The sequence below is a fragment of the Melanerpes formicivorus genome, unplaced genomic scaffold, assembly GCF_026170545.1.
Source record: "Melanerpes formicivorus ecotype bairdi unplaced genomic scaffold, bMelFor1.0.p_v2 SCAF_11, whole genome shotgun sequence".
Taxonomy (NCBI): domain Eukaryota; kingdom Metazoa; phylum Chordata; class Aves; order Piciformes; family Picidae; genus Melanerpes; species Melanerpes formicivorus.
In genome coordinates this window covers 21,065,297-21,080,110 of record NW_027142363.1, presented here as the reverse complement: position 1 = coordinate 21,080,110, position 14,814 = coordinate 21,065,297, and the positions used below count along the sequence as shown (strand labels likewise).

Genomic DNA, 14,814 nt, shown 5'->3' with positions numbered 1-14,814 from the left:
CACAGGAACACATCCAGACAGGGCTTGAAAGTCTCCAGAGAAAAGAGACTCCACAACCTCTTTGGGCAGCCTGTTCCAGTGCTCTGTGATCCTTACAGTAAAGAAGTTCTTCCTCATGTTGAGGTGGAACCTCCTGTGCTGTAGTTTACATCCATGTATCATTCTTAGAAGTCTGAACAGCTAAGTTTTTGTTACAAAACTACTGCCAGCAAACCAACTAAAACCAGAGAAATTTAAGTCTGCAAGTGAGCTTCCACACATAACTTGTTTCTGTTCTTCAGTTCAATTCCCTTCAGTAGCTGCTCCTTTGCAGCGTAAAGGAAAGCACAGAAAGAGATGCTTGAACCTCCTCTATCTAAACTGTTTCTGTTCACAGATGATAATTTAGTTTGTAACAGTCCCTGACCACTGGTTTTCAGTCTGTGCCATTTCATTGCCAAGTGCAACCCAAACTAGCAAACTCAGGTGCTAGTGAGCTTTCCAGTTATATTTTCCAACAGCCATGTGACAAAGCATAGAGGTAAATTACCAGAGATTAAGTACAGAAACTGATGAGTTTAATAAACCATTTCTGATTAATGCAATTCAATCAACAACAGATTCAAGCACTCTCAAACTGGGCCAATTGCAGCACTTACTTTCTATTCCAAGAGAAGATTTCAGGATCCCATTCACTAATGAGAATGCATCAGTTTATATACTGTTGTCTAAACGACCAGTTCAAATCCCACTCACAATCACAGGTTTAAAATTCAACTTAAGAATTTCAAAATTCAGTAACTACTCTTCAAGTTGTATACAGGAAAAAAAAAGAATTCACTTATCTCCCTTTACTTCCAAAAATCTCTGATAGAGTCAGCTTGTTTGTCTTATGTGTATTAACTGCTATGGTAAAACTGGCACCGTGAGTAAGACAACTCACTTTCACGTAAATTCAATTTAAGGACAAAATGTCAGACAGCTGTCATTAGCACAACTGGACAAAATTATTACATTTACTATTATATTAGCTGTAGACCAATGTGATACTAAATAATACTGTAATAGGCTACAATATGTAAGTTGTGAACTCCAGTAAGCCTGTCTGAAGTAAATGGTGCTCCAAATGAAATTGACTGTGCTGGAAAGTGACTTAAATTATTCCTGAACTGGAAAAGATACACAAAAGGAATTAACAAATGCACAATGCACTGTAGATCTACCAAAGTCTTAGTCAAACTCTAATCTAATTCTAACTCTTAAAAGCCACAGCCTTCCTGTCATAGAAAAGACATAAAGGAAGACATACCTCTCTTTTTCAGGAAAAATGGGTTAGCCGGCAAACACTTTTAAAAGCTGTATACCAGTACCATGTATTTTATGGATCATCCCAAATTAAAGCATTCGTTCTTAAAATAACCTTCCCTGATCTACAACTAATGTTTAACTGCTTACCACTCTGTTTTATTGAAATAACTTTTTCAGTATTTTAAAGCATCTTCCAAGAGAAAGCACAGCGATCAAGTTTAATACAGAAGCACTCAGACAATTACTCACAGGCTGGATTATTTTTAAGATATGTAAGCCCAAGGCTGCCCCTCCTTGGGGCAATTTGGTGGTAGGCTGGAAGTCAGAGGAATCATTTCAGCAGTTAAGCTTCGTCCTGCCAGTATTGTAGGCAATCCTTTCAGCACATGACAGGCAGAGAGCCTGAAACTCTGGCCTAGGATCAGGTTCCTGATCCTAGAGCTATCCCTGAAACTATCAATCACAAAGAGCACAATAAAGTGGCTCCTCAGACATCTGCTCCTCTGCCACTAACACTGCTGAGAACTAAGCAGGGAATAGTCGGAGAGCAGGGAAGAGGTGGGCATACTGTGCAGCATATCACCTACACTGTGTAGAGGCTCCATAGCTTTCAAACACAAAGATCCTGGACAACACAAATTTAGTGTTTTGTGCTGGCGTGACTTGAAGATTTTTAGTGTTGTTTTTGTCTTGCTTTTAAATGTAGATGGAGCTTAAAACACCAAACCAAAGAAATTTTATTCTCCCTTTGATGCTTGCTGGTCAGATTCTGTTTCAATAAACTGACTAGAGAAGACTGAATTTTGATCCTTTGAGCTGCTCATCACCTTTTTCCCTCACAAAAGATGAAGACCTAGTTCAAATAGAAGGTTATGATTAGATACTGCAAATTTTTAACACTCTCTAAGCTCTCACAGATTTGACATCGTCCTCCCTAATCTTTACGGAAAACTTCCCTAACTCCCTACCAGCTGTTACAGAAAAATATAAATCCCCAACTTTATCCTTCAGCCTCTGCCAACATGCCAAAGGGAAAGTTATTACAAATCTCTGGCATAAATAAAAACCAGCATTTATGAGGAAAGACTCGGACAGTTAATATCACTTACATAAAAATATTGCCAATACCACATGGTCCAGTTTCCCTTTCCAGTCTCCATGAGGCGAAACATCTCATTACAAAATGCTTTTGATGATTAACAAACCACATGGCAAAAAAAGAAGATTAGAGGATTCCTCCATGCCACTACTAGCTAGCAAGATTCAAATACATTTATGCAGTCTATAAAACGTTTAAGAAAAGCATAAACAAGGACTACAACAAAATATTTTGGGGTGGGATTTTTCTGTCTGTTTTCAAACATCTGTTTCATCACTTTTTGTCTCCCCCTCTATTACACATTCTTAAACCTATTTCTGAAAAGTACCAACAAAAACTTGCACAAGGAATTACATCAGAAAAAGTATTTACAATACTGTGTTACTTGTTTTACAGTGAATAGGAACTAATATGCCAGTTCATAAAATATATATATTAGAGAGAGAGATACAGATATATACACAGCCAGACACACACACAAAGAGTAGCCTCTTCCCAGGCAAAGAAAATAATTGAAACAAACAGGGCAAAGAGGCACCTAAGGGACAATGTCACATTTACACAGAAAAGTTCAGGGGGAAAAAAAAAAGTCAAATACAAGAACACACAAAGCATTCATAAAAAGAAGGATAGTTTTATCTCTCAAAGTCAAAGTTCAGTTCTCTAATCCAACCTTTCAATTTACTATTCCAGGAAGAAAAAATACGTTTAACTGAATCCCAGGAACACACATAAAAATCATAAACATTTTTAAAAGGATAAGTAGCAATCTGAAAAATTCTTTAGAGATTTTGGGGAAAGGATGGCTCTTAAAAATTGCTATTAGGGAAAACCAGCATCAAGAAAAGCTGCTTTCATGTTATAGTTATGGAATTAAATATAACAGTTCCTAAAATTATGCCTAATTCAATTATGTATGATAGGGTTTTGAGCTATGCAGAACTGCAGTAATACTCTACACAGAACAGTACTGTGAAGATCAATGACCGCTAGTGAAATGTATATATGAAGTGTTCTTCAAAAACATGTACTGAGTCTGCCTGGGATGGAGTCAGCTTTCTTCAGAGCACCCTGTAAGGCGCTGTGCTTTGGATTTGTGACTACAAGTGTTGATGATACACCTGTGTTTTGGCTTTGCCTATTTCCTTGCACAGCAGGAAAGCTGTACTCAATCTCCTAACCCAGCAAGTAGGCCAAAACACAAATAAATCTATGGTCTTGGGGATACAGTTTGATCATTCACATCCATTTATGGAATCTGTTCTATAACCATACCAAAATACTGAATTCAAAATATAGAGTCTCAACCACTCCTAGAAATTGAGTGGGGTTTTTTACTGCACGATCAAAACAGTTAGAAATCGAAACCAAAACTAACATTTTCCTTGAGAACTGCACCACCTGAGATTTAACTAACAGCATAAAACTTGAAAACAAACCTTTTCTGAGAAAGTGACTCCCAAACAAGCACACTTAATCCCTGAAACAGCCTCCAAAAGTGACTGAAGAGATAAATTAAATGTACCATGATCTAACATTACATAGTACTCCCACACAAAAAACGTCTGTCATACCACAGTTCAATAGTGACTGCTGTTATCTAACCACAATGACTCTGGCAGACCTTCACAACAATCAATATTAGGCCTTATGAAACCTTTCAATGTTATACATAGTATTGGAATATTACTGCTGGCCAGGGACTGGCTGAGTTGTAAATAGTAACAGGTTATAAATAACACCAACTCCCATCAAACAAAGGCTGCCAGCTAGTTGCTGTGCAACAGATCATTCCAAAAGGGGGGGGGAACAACCCACCCATTTTTTAATATCATGAAATGCAAACTTTATCCATCCTTAGATCTAGAGAATGAAGGACTGAATACAGAAAAGCAGTAACCCAAAAATAATTCAAGGACAAAAAGCAGACAGATAATGCAGCTTGCACATCCATCTTTCACTGAGACAAGAAGGTAGCCTTTCAAGGTAAAACCAAAGCAGCAAACTGCTTTTATTCCCATGTTAGGCAAAAATCAGGATTCTATTTAAAACTAACAGACATATTTGAAAACAATACTTAAAATACTGGAAAAATAAAAAAAAAAAAGAGAGAGAAAAGGATAATTCCAGGGTATTTTCATAAGGCTTGAAATAACTCATCTAATGAATGTATTTAGCTTCACAAAACCAAGCCAAAATATACTCCATCGCAACGTACAAATACTTCACAGGCAAAAAATTTTAGGCATCAAAGGATCCCGACCTCCCAATGAAAGCTGCAACAAAATTACTGTCTGGAAGCTGAAGCCAGTCAGATGAAAAGAAAACAGTAATGTCTGACTAGCATTCATCTTTCCAATTCAATTCAGGGGTTAGCATACGAATGGTTAACATCCACGTGAAGAGGGAAATTTTTCTGAAGATGCATTTAAATCAAGCATGAAGTTTTAAGGTCAATGCACAAACAGCAAGAGAAACAACACAGCTGCAGGCAACAACAAATGTCAGGCAATTATTTAATAGTATCTTTTAGCCCTAAACCTTGTGAATATCTTAGATGCACAGTTTCTCTCCACTAATGTGGTCTTAAAAATGAAGTAATAAAATAAACTCACAAAACTTCTACTATATTTGTGAACTAAAAAAAAAAAAACAAACAAGCCAGCCACCTTCCATCAGAAGATTAACAATTAGGTTTGGAGATAATAAGGTAGCTTTGGATCTCTACTTCCCTACCCCGCACACCTTGTTATTCCAATTGTATCTGCTAGTTACTTCTTCAATGGCAGGTTTTCAGTTCCAATGCTGATGCATGCCTGATCCCAACAAGACAACACACAGTGCAAACACTTGTAGAAACCTGATCTAATGCTGCACATGCAACTGACAGCAATCAACAGCAGTGCTGTTTACTCTTTATAACACTTTAGAAAGAGGTGTACAAGTTTCCCTCAAGACAGGTTAAGTTTAAGAGGTACCACATCAACAAATCAATTTCATACCAAAAGTTGCATTTAAGAATAGAGAGGATCTATTGCTCATCTTTTCTTTCAGATATAGCCCAGGACACAGTTCCCAAACTGCATGTACTCATTGTGATTATCTGCTGCATGCTCAGCTTTCACAGTACGACAGAATTACTAAATTACAACCTTTGAGATATTTTTCAATGCCTGTAACCATAGCAGTTGCCACAGATATTTTGATTATAAGCTATGAAATCAGGGTCTCCTCAGCCACACTCCACAACAAGAATTCACTATGATTCACAACCTTTTTTCTGAAGTATGAGTTTGAACAGAAAAGTCATGTATATTAGTAACTATGTGGTACACAAACACTAACATGACAAACAGGGGAACTGCCATGCTGTTAAGTTTTACCTAGATGTGCAGAAGAGCTAACAAAAAGCAGAGTGTAACTCCATAGGAACACAATTAATCCAAAACAGAAAAGCAGAAAAGGCTAGAATATGGCCAAGTACAACTGGCCAAGACAGCTTTAGTAGTGAACAAGCTCCAAGAGCAGGCAATATTTGCTTTTGATAAAACAAACCTCAGGCTCACGAAAGTCTCAGTCAGGCACTCCAGCAGCTGAGCAGTAGCAAGGAGAGCATTACAATAGTACAGCACACTGGCATATACTCACAATAGAGCACTAGGACCACTTCAAATGATTCTTTCCTGCATGATCAAAGGACTACACAATTTGTATCTCACCTGTGTCTTTATTTGTGCTTAACTGTTTTACAAGTAACCCTTTAAGTACAATCATCCATTCTTTGACATGGATGTTTGTTACTATCTGCCCTGTCAACCAAGGTACCCCGACATAGAATCATAAAACCAACCACGTTGGAAAAGACCTCAGAGATCATCAAGTCCAAACTATTACCTAATACCTCCTGACAACTAAACCATGGCTTCAAGTGCCACATCCAATCCTTTTTTGAATGCTTCCAGGGACAGACTCCACCACCTCCCTGGGCAGCACATTCCAATGGCCAATTACTCTTCCTGGAAGAACTTTCTCCTCACCTCCAGCCTAAACTTCCCCTGGCACAGCTTATGACTGTGTCCTCTTGTTCTGTTGCTGGTTGCCTGGGATAAGAATCCAATCCCCACCTGGCTACAACCTCCCTTCAGATAGTTGCAGAGGGCAATAAGGTCTCCCCTGAGCCTCCTCTTCTCCAGCCTAAAAAACCCTAGCTCCCTCAGCTTCTCCTCATAGGGCTTGTGCTCAAGACCTCTGATCAGCCTTGTTGCCCTTCTCTGGACACATTCAAGTGTCTCAATGTTGTTCTTCAATTGAGGAGCCCAGAACTGGACACAGGACTCAAGGTGTGGCCTAACCAGTGCTGAGTCCAGGGGCAGAATGACTTCCCTGCTCCTGCTGGCCACACTATTTCTGATGCAGGCCAGGATACTATTGACCTTCTTGGACAGATAGACACTGCTGGCTCATGTTCAGCCTACTGTCAACCAGTATCCCCAAGTCCCTTTCTACCTGGCTGCTCTCCATTCACTGTGACCCCAGCCTGTAGTACTGCCTGGGGTTGTGGCCAAAGTGCAGCACCCAGCACTTAGACTTGTGAAATGACATCCTGTTGGACTCCATCCACCTGTCCAGCCTGCCAAGGTCCCCCTACAGAGCCCTCCTACCCTCTAACAGATCAACACCTGCCCCAACTCGGTGTTGTCGGCGAACCTACTGGTGATGGACTCAATCCCTTTGTCCAGATCATCAATAAAGATATTGAATAGACTTGGCCACAACACTGATCCCCCGGGGGATACCACCAGTGACTGGCTGCCAGCTGGCAGCAGTACCATTCGCCACCACTCTCTGGGCTTGGCCCTCCAGCCAGTTCGTAACCCAGCACAGAGTCAGCCATGGGCTGACAGCTTGGCCAGGAGTTTGCTGTAGGGCACAGTGTCAGAGGCCTTGCTGAAGACCAGGTAGACTACATCCATAGCTTTCCTCACATCCACCAGGTGGGTCACCTGATCTTAGAAGGAGATCAGGTTGGTCGACATGACCCAGAGCAAGCAGTTACATGGAGCTTGCCAGCTCGGGCAGAGTTCAGCATCAGTAAGGGGGTTTGGCTCACACCCAGCACTCACACCCAGGTTGTAGTACAAACAAGAAAGAGCTCAAGTCCCTGTGTCTTTTTTTTAAATGCTAGGGCACTCCTAGACATAGAAAGTCTACTTTCCTCAGATGAACCTATCTGATATGTTATTTACTTGCTGTAGGCACACATGACCAAACTGGGTACCCATGTCTGTAGCTGCTGCTGTAGATTGAGTATTTTGCACCCAAATGTTAAACTACATCTCCAGTTGAAAGTTCACTTCAGAAGCCATGTTTTACTAATTATATCAGACTGGGTCATAGAATGGATTAGACTGGAAGGGACTTTAGAGATCATCTACTCCAATCTCCCCACCAGGGGCAGGGATGGCTCTTAACTAGACTTAGCTGGCTCAAGGCCTCATCCAGCCTGGCCTTGTACACCCCTAGGGAGGAGGCATCCACAACTTCCCTGGACAATGTATTCCAGAGTTCCACAGCCCTCATACTAAAGAGCTTCTTTCTAAGATCCAGTCTAAACCTACTCTCCCTCAGCTTAATTTAGGAATGTCTACCCCTGGAAACCTACCAAAACAACTTCCAGTGTAACTACCTGGTTTGGAAGTATACAGCTGAATCCAGTCGGTCGGTTGTGGGTTTGGTTTGTTGGGGTTTTTTTCAGGCCAAAACCATTATGGTGATCTGGATAAACCTAGAGTGACATGCTGACATGAAACAAGGTCAAAACTTGTTTGTATTAAAGCACACCTACAGAACATCATTCCTTTGCAAAGGAATGAGACTGCACAAGAACCCTGGGAAGTGCACTTTGCAAGAAAGAAAATTATGAGCAGTATTCAAGAAGAGTGCGCAAACAGAAAATAAACAGAGCAAAAAAAGCAGCACAGACAATCTGAGCATTCACATTTTGCAACATGTAAGTCCCACGCCCTGTCCCTTGACACAGTAACCTCTGGCACAGTAGCAGCAGGTACAAAGATCACTGCAAACTTCATGGAAAGTACATTGGGCATATAGCAGAACATGATATGTAGACACAACTCTAAGAACCAACTGACCACCTCTGGTATGTTTCACAGGTTTTTCCTTGTGAGTAAAAACAGTGGTTGAATTAACTGAATTAAGCTACCTGAGAAAGTTGCAAAATAAACATCCTTAATTTCTATCATTGGAAATTAATAGAGACTCTACAGCTCCACTACACACACAACTGTATTCCATACAGCCCACACTGTTACTCAGTAACAGTCTAAGCTGTATGTCAATATACATTGCCTTCAACTGTGTTTGAAAAGACTCTTCAGCCTACAAAAATAAAGTTTCCCTTTCACTAGTCACCAGGATTTCACAATTAGACAAGCTCAGTTGAGTCTAAACCAATATAATCAATGCCAAAAAAAGACATGAAGACCATACTGTAGTATCATTATTGTCAGCAGGAAAACTCTTCTCCAAATAAATTTGCATTACAGTAAGTGCAATTTTTTTTTTGTTTGAGATGCAAGAAAGGTGTGCATTAGGAAACCAAAGCACAGATTGCCACAGGAGGGTTATTCACACATTTCCTTTGAGCTTATTCTGCAATATCTGATGAACATTTAGTCATGTTTTGGTAACTTAAGTCCCACATATACAAAAAATACCCTTTCTTACTGAGACATGAGTTAGCTTCTATAAGCTGACTACAAAACACTATCTTCTTCCCATCAAACATTCAGGTTAGGTAAATACAACTGTTCAAACAACTGTAAGCACAACTCAAGCACCTTGAGTAGCATACTCCATATGATGTGCATATTTGCTCTCTTGAATATTTGTGTCCCATGCCACCAGAAAACTCTTTATTGACTAATTCAGGTATAAAAAATATAGCTCCCTCATACAGTGGGTGCGTTCTGTCCAGGCCTTCCATGCCTTGAGTGGTAAACTTCTGCATCAACATCTTTCATTTCATTGCAAATTTTTCCTCTAGATCTCTGAAGTCTCCAACAAAACTAGAACTTACCCAAAGCAGTCAACATCTAGGATCCAGAAATTAACTAACTACATTACTTTTAATCTATTTGATTAAACTCCTGTAATCTTCCTAGTTGAGGTTTCCTAAGTAAAGCACTAAGTAAAGGTTTCTTAGCACAAGCACTAAAGAGAAAGTAAGAGGCGGTCTGAAGTGGACCGTAAGTCTGACAGTTTTAGCAAGGCTGATGTGATGTAAGACTACCAATTCACAGATTGCATTAGGCTGGAAGGGACCCTCAAAGGTCATCTTGTCCAAATCCCCTGCAGTCCGCAGGGACACTTCCAACTAAATCAGGCTGCCCAAGGCCACATCTGCTGTGATCTTTAATGTCCCCAGGGCCAGGATCTCAACCACATCCCTATGCAGCCCATTCCAGTATTTTACTGCACTCACTCTAAAGAGCTTAGTTACGTCCAACCTAAATCTACCCTGCTCCAGTTTCAAACCATTGCCCCTTGTCCTATTCACTACAAGCCCTTCCGAACAGCCCTTCCCCCACCTTCCCCACCCTGATCGTAGAAGCCTAAACTACAGGCACTTTTTTCCTCTAGAAGTTTTAAATGTCTACTATTATATAGTTTCCTGTCAGTCTTAAGACATGAATATGCTTAAATACATAGCCTATATCCAGTGACAACAGACTGGAGTACATCCAGAGAACAAGGCTGACCAGGCTGTAACATACTGTTGTTACTCTATTCATTTCCACCAACATAAACAAGGCTTAAAAATCATTAAAATAGGACTACTACTTCCTGGAAAACCATGAGACACTTTTCAAACCATATAGTAATACAGATACTACAAAGTCAGAAGAACAGCATTATGAAAAGGCTGCCACATGACAGATGGTCTAATGAAAGCAGTAATACAGGGAAAACTTAAAATGGTAGAAAACCTTACCAAAAAAACCCAAAGTTTTGCCAGAAGACCCAAATCATTAAAGCAAAGACTGAAATCTTTCTCTCTCTTGAGTCACAACTGAAAAGTCTCACCAGCATTTTTTCCCCCAGAAGCAAAGCAAACTTTCAAACGGACAATGACAAAATTATTTTAGTGCCAGGGCTGAAGTAAAGATAATCTCAGTTTTAGGCCACTGTTTCTGCCAGTACAGAAAGACAAGGCAAAAGCAGCACAAATGTTAGAGTGGGGGTAGCAGAAAAGCAAATGAAGGCATGGGAAACTGAGAAGAAACTCAGCAGAACGCAGCAGGAAAGCATGGGTTCTAGTCAGGTTCTCCTTTACATGAAACACAGGATAAGGTGCAATGTTGTGGTTTTTTTAATGGTATAAAGATCTGCCTCACTGAGATATGGTAGCAAGCCCAGTCTTGGTTCTTTATACTTCGAGCATTCTTTCACTAATACCATCGCCATAAATGTGCAACTGTTTCCACTTATAATTACTTTCTGGTTTATCACCTCTGACTCATTTTTATCTTCTTGTAATGCTGGAATGAAAGAATACTCCATTCAGCTTCCCAGTATTACATACGGCCTTTATATTTACTGAACTGGCAGCATTCTTAGGATAATAAAAATGTAAAGAACTCTTGTGTCAAAGAGCAGGAGCCATATAACCTCTGACACAGATAGGAGAAGTTTACTGTCATCTACACCAAAACGGCAGTTTTCTAACAGGAACACAAGTCATTTCTAGTTTTCAGTCCAGTGCTTCTGACAAGAAAAAAAAGCTATTCACTCATCAGCAATGCTTCCATAAACACATGGGTCTTCCACGAACAGGTCTCCTACATAAGTACCGCCAGAGTTTACACCTGAGGTTTAAGTGAGCCAATCTTTTCACGGCAGGTTGAAATTTTCACATTCAAGATCTGTAACTTAGTTTCTCCTTCACTCGCTAAACTCACATATTTTCAGGTCAGAAACCCTTATTTTGACTCTCCCACGGAGCTTGCTGTTTGGCAATAACGCAAGACAAGAATGGTAAGCCTGCCTCTCCTGTCTCCTGGCACTCAGAGGCCGAGGGTGCCAGATAGAGCAGAGGTAGTGTTTACCACTGGCTGCAGACGTGCACGCACAGCTGGCTGTCACCATAGGTTCCCGCCTCGCACAAGACGGTCCCCAACTGCCTGCGGGGCCTCCCGGGGTGGGGAAGCTGCGGCCAGCCCAGGCCGAGCCGAGTCGAGCCAGGGCAGTCCCAACGCGGCGGCGCGCACCTCCCGGCCGCCCCCCGCAACGGCCCCCGCCGTGACTGTGCACCCCAGGCCCTCCAGGCCGCACGCAGGGGCGGGCCCCGCAGCACAGATGCTTGGCGAGGAGACGAGGACGAGGAGACGAGGCCTAGGCGCCGGCCTCCACCGCCGCTCCCCCCGCCACGGGAGGGCCCTCGCCACTCCTAAGCGGCGGGAAAGCCGAGGTGACCCCTACCCATCATCCCGTTCCCGAGCCGTGGGCCTGGGGGGAGGACGGGACAGACGTCAGCGGACGGCCCTGCCACTCACCGAAGTCGAGGAACTGCTTGATGGAGAGGGGCGAGGGGGAGAAGCGGGAGTAGTACTCGATCTGCTTGGGGACGGGGCTCTTCAGCAGCGCCCCGCACAGCCGCATGGCGCGGCCCGCCCGGCTCCTCTACGCCGCACCTGCTCTCCTCCTCCTCTACCCGGCAGCAGCACTAGGGCGCTGGAGCAGCGGTGGCAGCAGCGCAGCCACCCGCGCTCATGCCAGGAAAGCGGCTGGCCCGACGGCGCCCATCGGCCTCTCTGCAGCCCGGCCTTGGCCCAGCCCAGCCTGTCCCGGCGGGAGGGGCCAGCGGAGGGACCCGCCCCCGCAGGGGGACGGACGGGGCGAGCGCGAGCGACTGGCGCGTGTGGTCCGCATGCCACCCTTTCCCGCCGGGTGGGGCGCTCTAACGCGCAGGCGTGGCAGGGCCGGGCACGGCGTGAGGCGGCTGCTGAGGGCAGGCTGGAGCCGGCGCCCAGGGCGGGAGCAAGGGAGAGCCGAGATAAACAGTGGGGACAGGGTCTCGTCCCAGCGTGGCGGAGTAGCCCGGCATCTTTTGTGTGTAGCCCGTTTCCAGCCTGTGACATTCATTCCACTGCAAGAGTTGGGCTAGCATTGAGACTTGATCAGTTAATCTTGACCAGGGTACAAAATGGGTATGCGCCATTGGCTTCAGCCTGAGGTTGAGCCTTCATGCTATCAGGAATCACCAAGTTTTGCAGTTTCTGCGAGCCTGCTAGAAGAAAAGCCACCTTCTCTTGACATACCAAAGCAAGTTTTAAGCAATGGAGAGAACAAGGTTGAAATGTGGAAGACTCCACCATGCTGTAACACTGTGCCTGCTATGGCTGCAGATGGGGCCCTACTGAATCTTACTACCCTATCCTCCCTATGAAGACAGCCTATGTCAAGGGTGTGTCAAGTTTCTACCCTGATATTTCTTACAATTTCCTGAAAAGTCCAGTTTTATCTGAGAAAGCCCCTGAATACAATTAAAAGTTAACTTAGGTTGCTAAAATCAAAAGTGAAGCCAGGTATTTGTGAGCTGAAACGCACCACCAAATGAAATCCCTGTCACTTCCTGCTTTGCTCTGCAGTGGTTTTGATAGATTTGTGACAAAGGCATCTGATGACAACTGGTCACAAATTCATCTTTTTTTTCTTTCCCTTCCAATTAATTCAGTATAAACTTCAGCATTGCTCTGATTTTATAACAGACTCACAAAAGGAACAGCTGCTTTTCAGTTACTGGAAGCCTCTCTCCATCATTCCTATCATGATTGTCATTACGGAATTTGAGACCGATGAATCTTGACCTAATGTACAAAATAGAGCAGTTGGAAAACGCTTTAAAATCACTCCAATTGCAGGTCATAGAAATTACCACCTTGAGGCATATAATGTAATCAAGGCTGACAAAAAGCAAAATCTGTAATTCTGAAGCTTTTTTTTTTGCAGATGAAGAACAGTGGTTTTAAACTTTTGTTGGATATTCTTCAGCATTTTGTTTTGATTTCACGCCCTGGTCCAGCCGCCCCAGGGATCCTCAGCCTTTGCAGCACCTCAACACATTGAATCAATTGTTGTTGGGTCATCACTGTGACAAAGGAGAGGGATAATTTAATGTGAGTAGCCAGTCTTGCCTTAATTATTTTTCTTGGGCTTCTGGATTGGAGTTGGTGTAAAATCAATTCTCTGACTTCACAAACTAGAGAAACTTTGAGAGTGAAAAGTAATAACATCAGGGTTTGCTGCAGAGTGATTCTCTAAAACAGGGGGTCTGATGTAGAGCATAATTACATAACCAAAAGCTTTTTATTGTTTCCTACACTCAAAAAGTTTGAATGCTGATTACTTCCCACTGAATTCAGTGCTGGTATTTAAAAACTGGCCTCCCCTAGTTTTGTGTTTTGCCTGTGATGGGGAGGTGAGGTGGTGTACCCTTATGGCAGAGTCTACATGGAAGAGCTTTTGCTACTCTACAGACAGGACTAGTTCTTCTATGTTAATTCAGTGGAGCCACAGGGATAAAGAAGGAACACTGATGTGACTAGTAGTCAGAACGTGTCCAGAGAAGGGCCACGAGGATGATCAGAGGGCTGGAGCACCTCTCCTATGAGGACAGACTGAAGGAGTTGGGGCTGTTCAGTCTGGAGAAGAGAAGGCTCCCAGGTGACCTAATTGTGGCCTTCCAGTATCTGAAGGAGGCCTACAGGAAGGCTGGGGAAGGACTTCTCAGGATCTCAGGTAGTGATAGGACTAGGGGGAATGGAATGAAGCTGGAGGTGGGGAGATTCAGGCTGGATGTGAGGAGTTTCTTCACCATGAGAATGGTGAAGCCCTGGAATGGGTTGTCCAGGGAGGTAGTTGAGGCCCCGTCCCTGGAGGTGAAGAACTTCTTCCTAACATCTAATCTAAATTTACACTCCTCCAGCTTGGATCCATTCCCTCCAGTCCTATCACTACCCAACACCCTAAAAAGTCCCTCACCAGCTTTCTTGTAGGCCCTCTTCAGATACTGGATCGCCATAATAAGGTCTCCTTGTAGCCTTCTCTTCACCAAACTGAACCGCCCCAACTCTCTAAGCTTGTCCTCATAGCAGAGGTGCTCCAGCCCTCTGATCTGCACTTCTGTTTTCAGGAATCAAAGGCTTTGCATTTGATGTTCCAGCCAATTAAGATTTATTTACAGCCTGCATTTCCAATTATTAAAACACCAGAGCCATAGCCTCCTTAACAAAGCTTGTTTTCTTCACTGCTGAATACTCTGTAGCTCTATGAACTAGCTGCAGGGGATTCAGCATAATGAACTTCTTTGTACGGATGTCAGATGAGAGGAAGAGGAATGTTAAACA

General features: G+C 43.0%; 1 protein-coding gene across 1 annotated transcript in view; it reads right to left on the bottom strand.

Annotated features, from left to right (window-relative positions):
* PDK3 (pyruvate dehydrogenase kinase 3) overlaps positions 1–12,243 on the bottom strand; it is a 50,388-nt gene extending 38,145 nt beyond the window's left edge. Inside the window, exon 1 of the mRNA XM_068144812.1 lies at positions 11,962–12,243. Coding sequence (XP_068000913.1) covers positions 11,962–12,067 — 106 coding nt within the window. The 5' untranslated portion in view covers positions 12,068–12,243. The remainder of the gene's footprint in view (positions 1–11,961) is intronic.
* Positions 12,244–14,814: the final 2,571 nt, after the last annotated feature.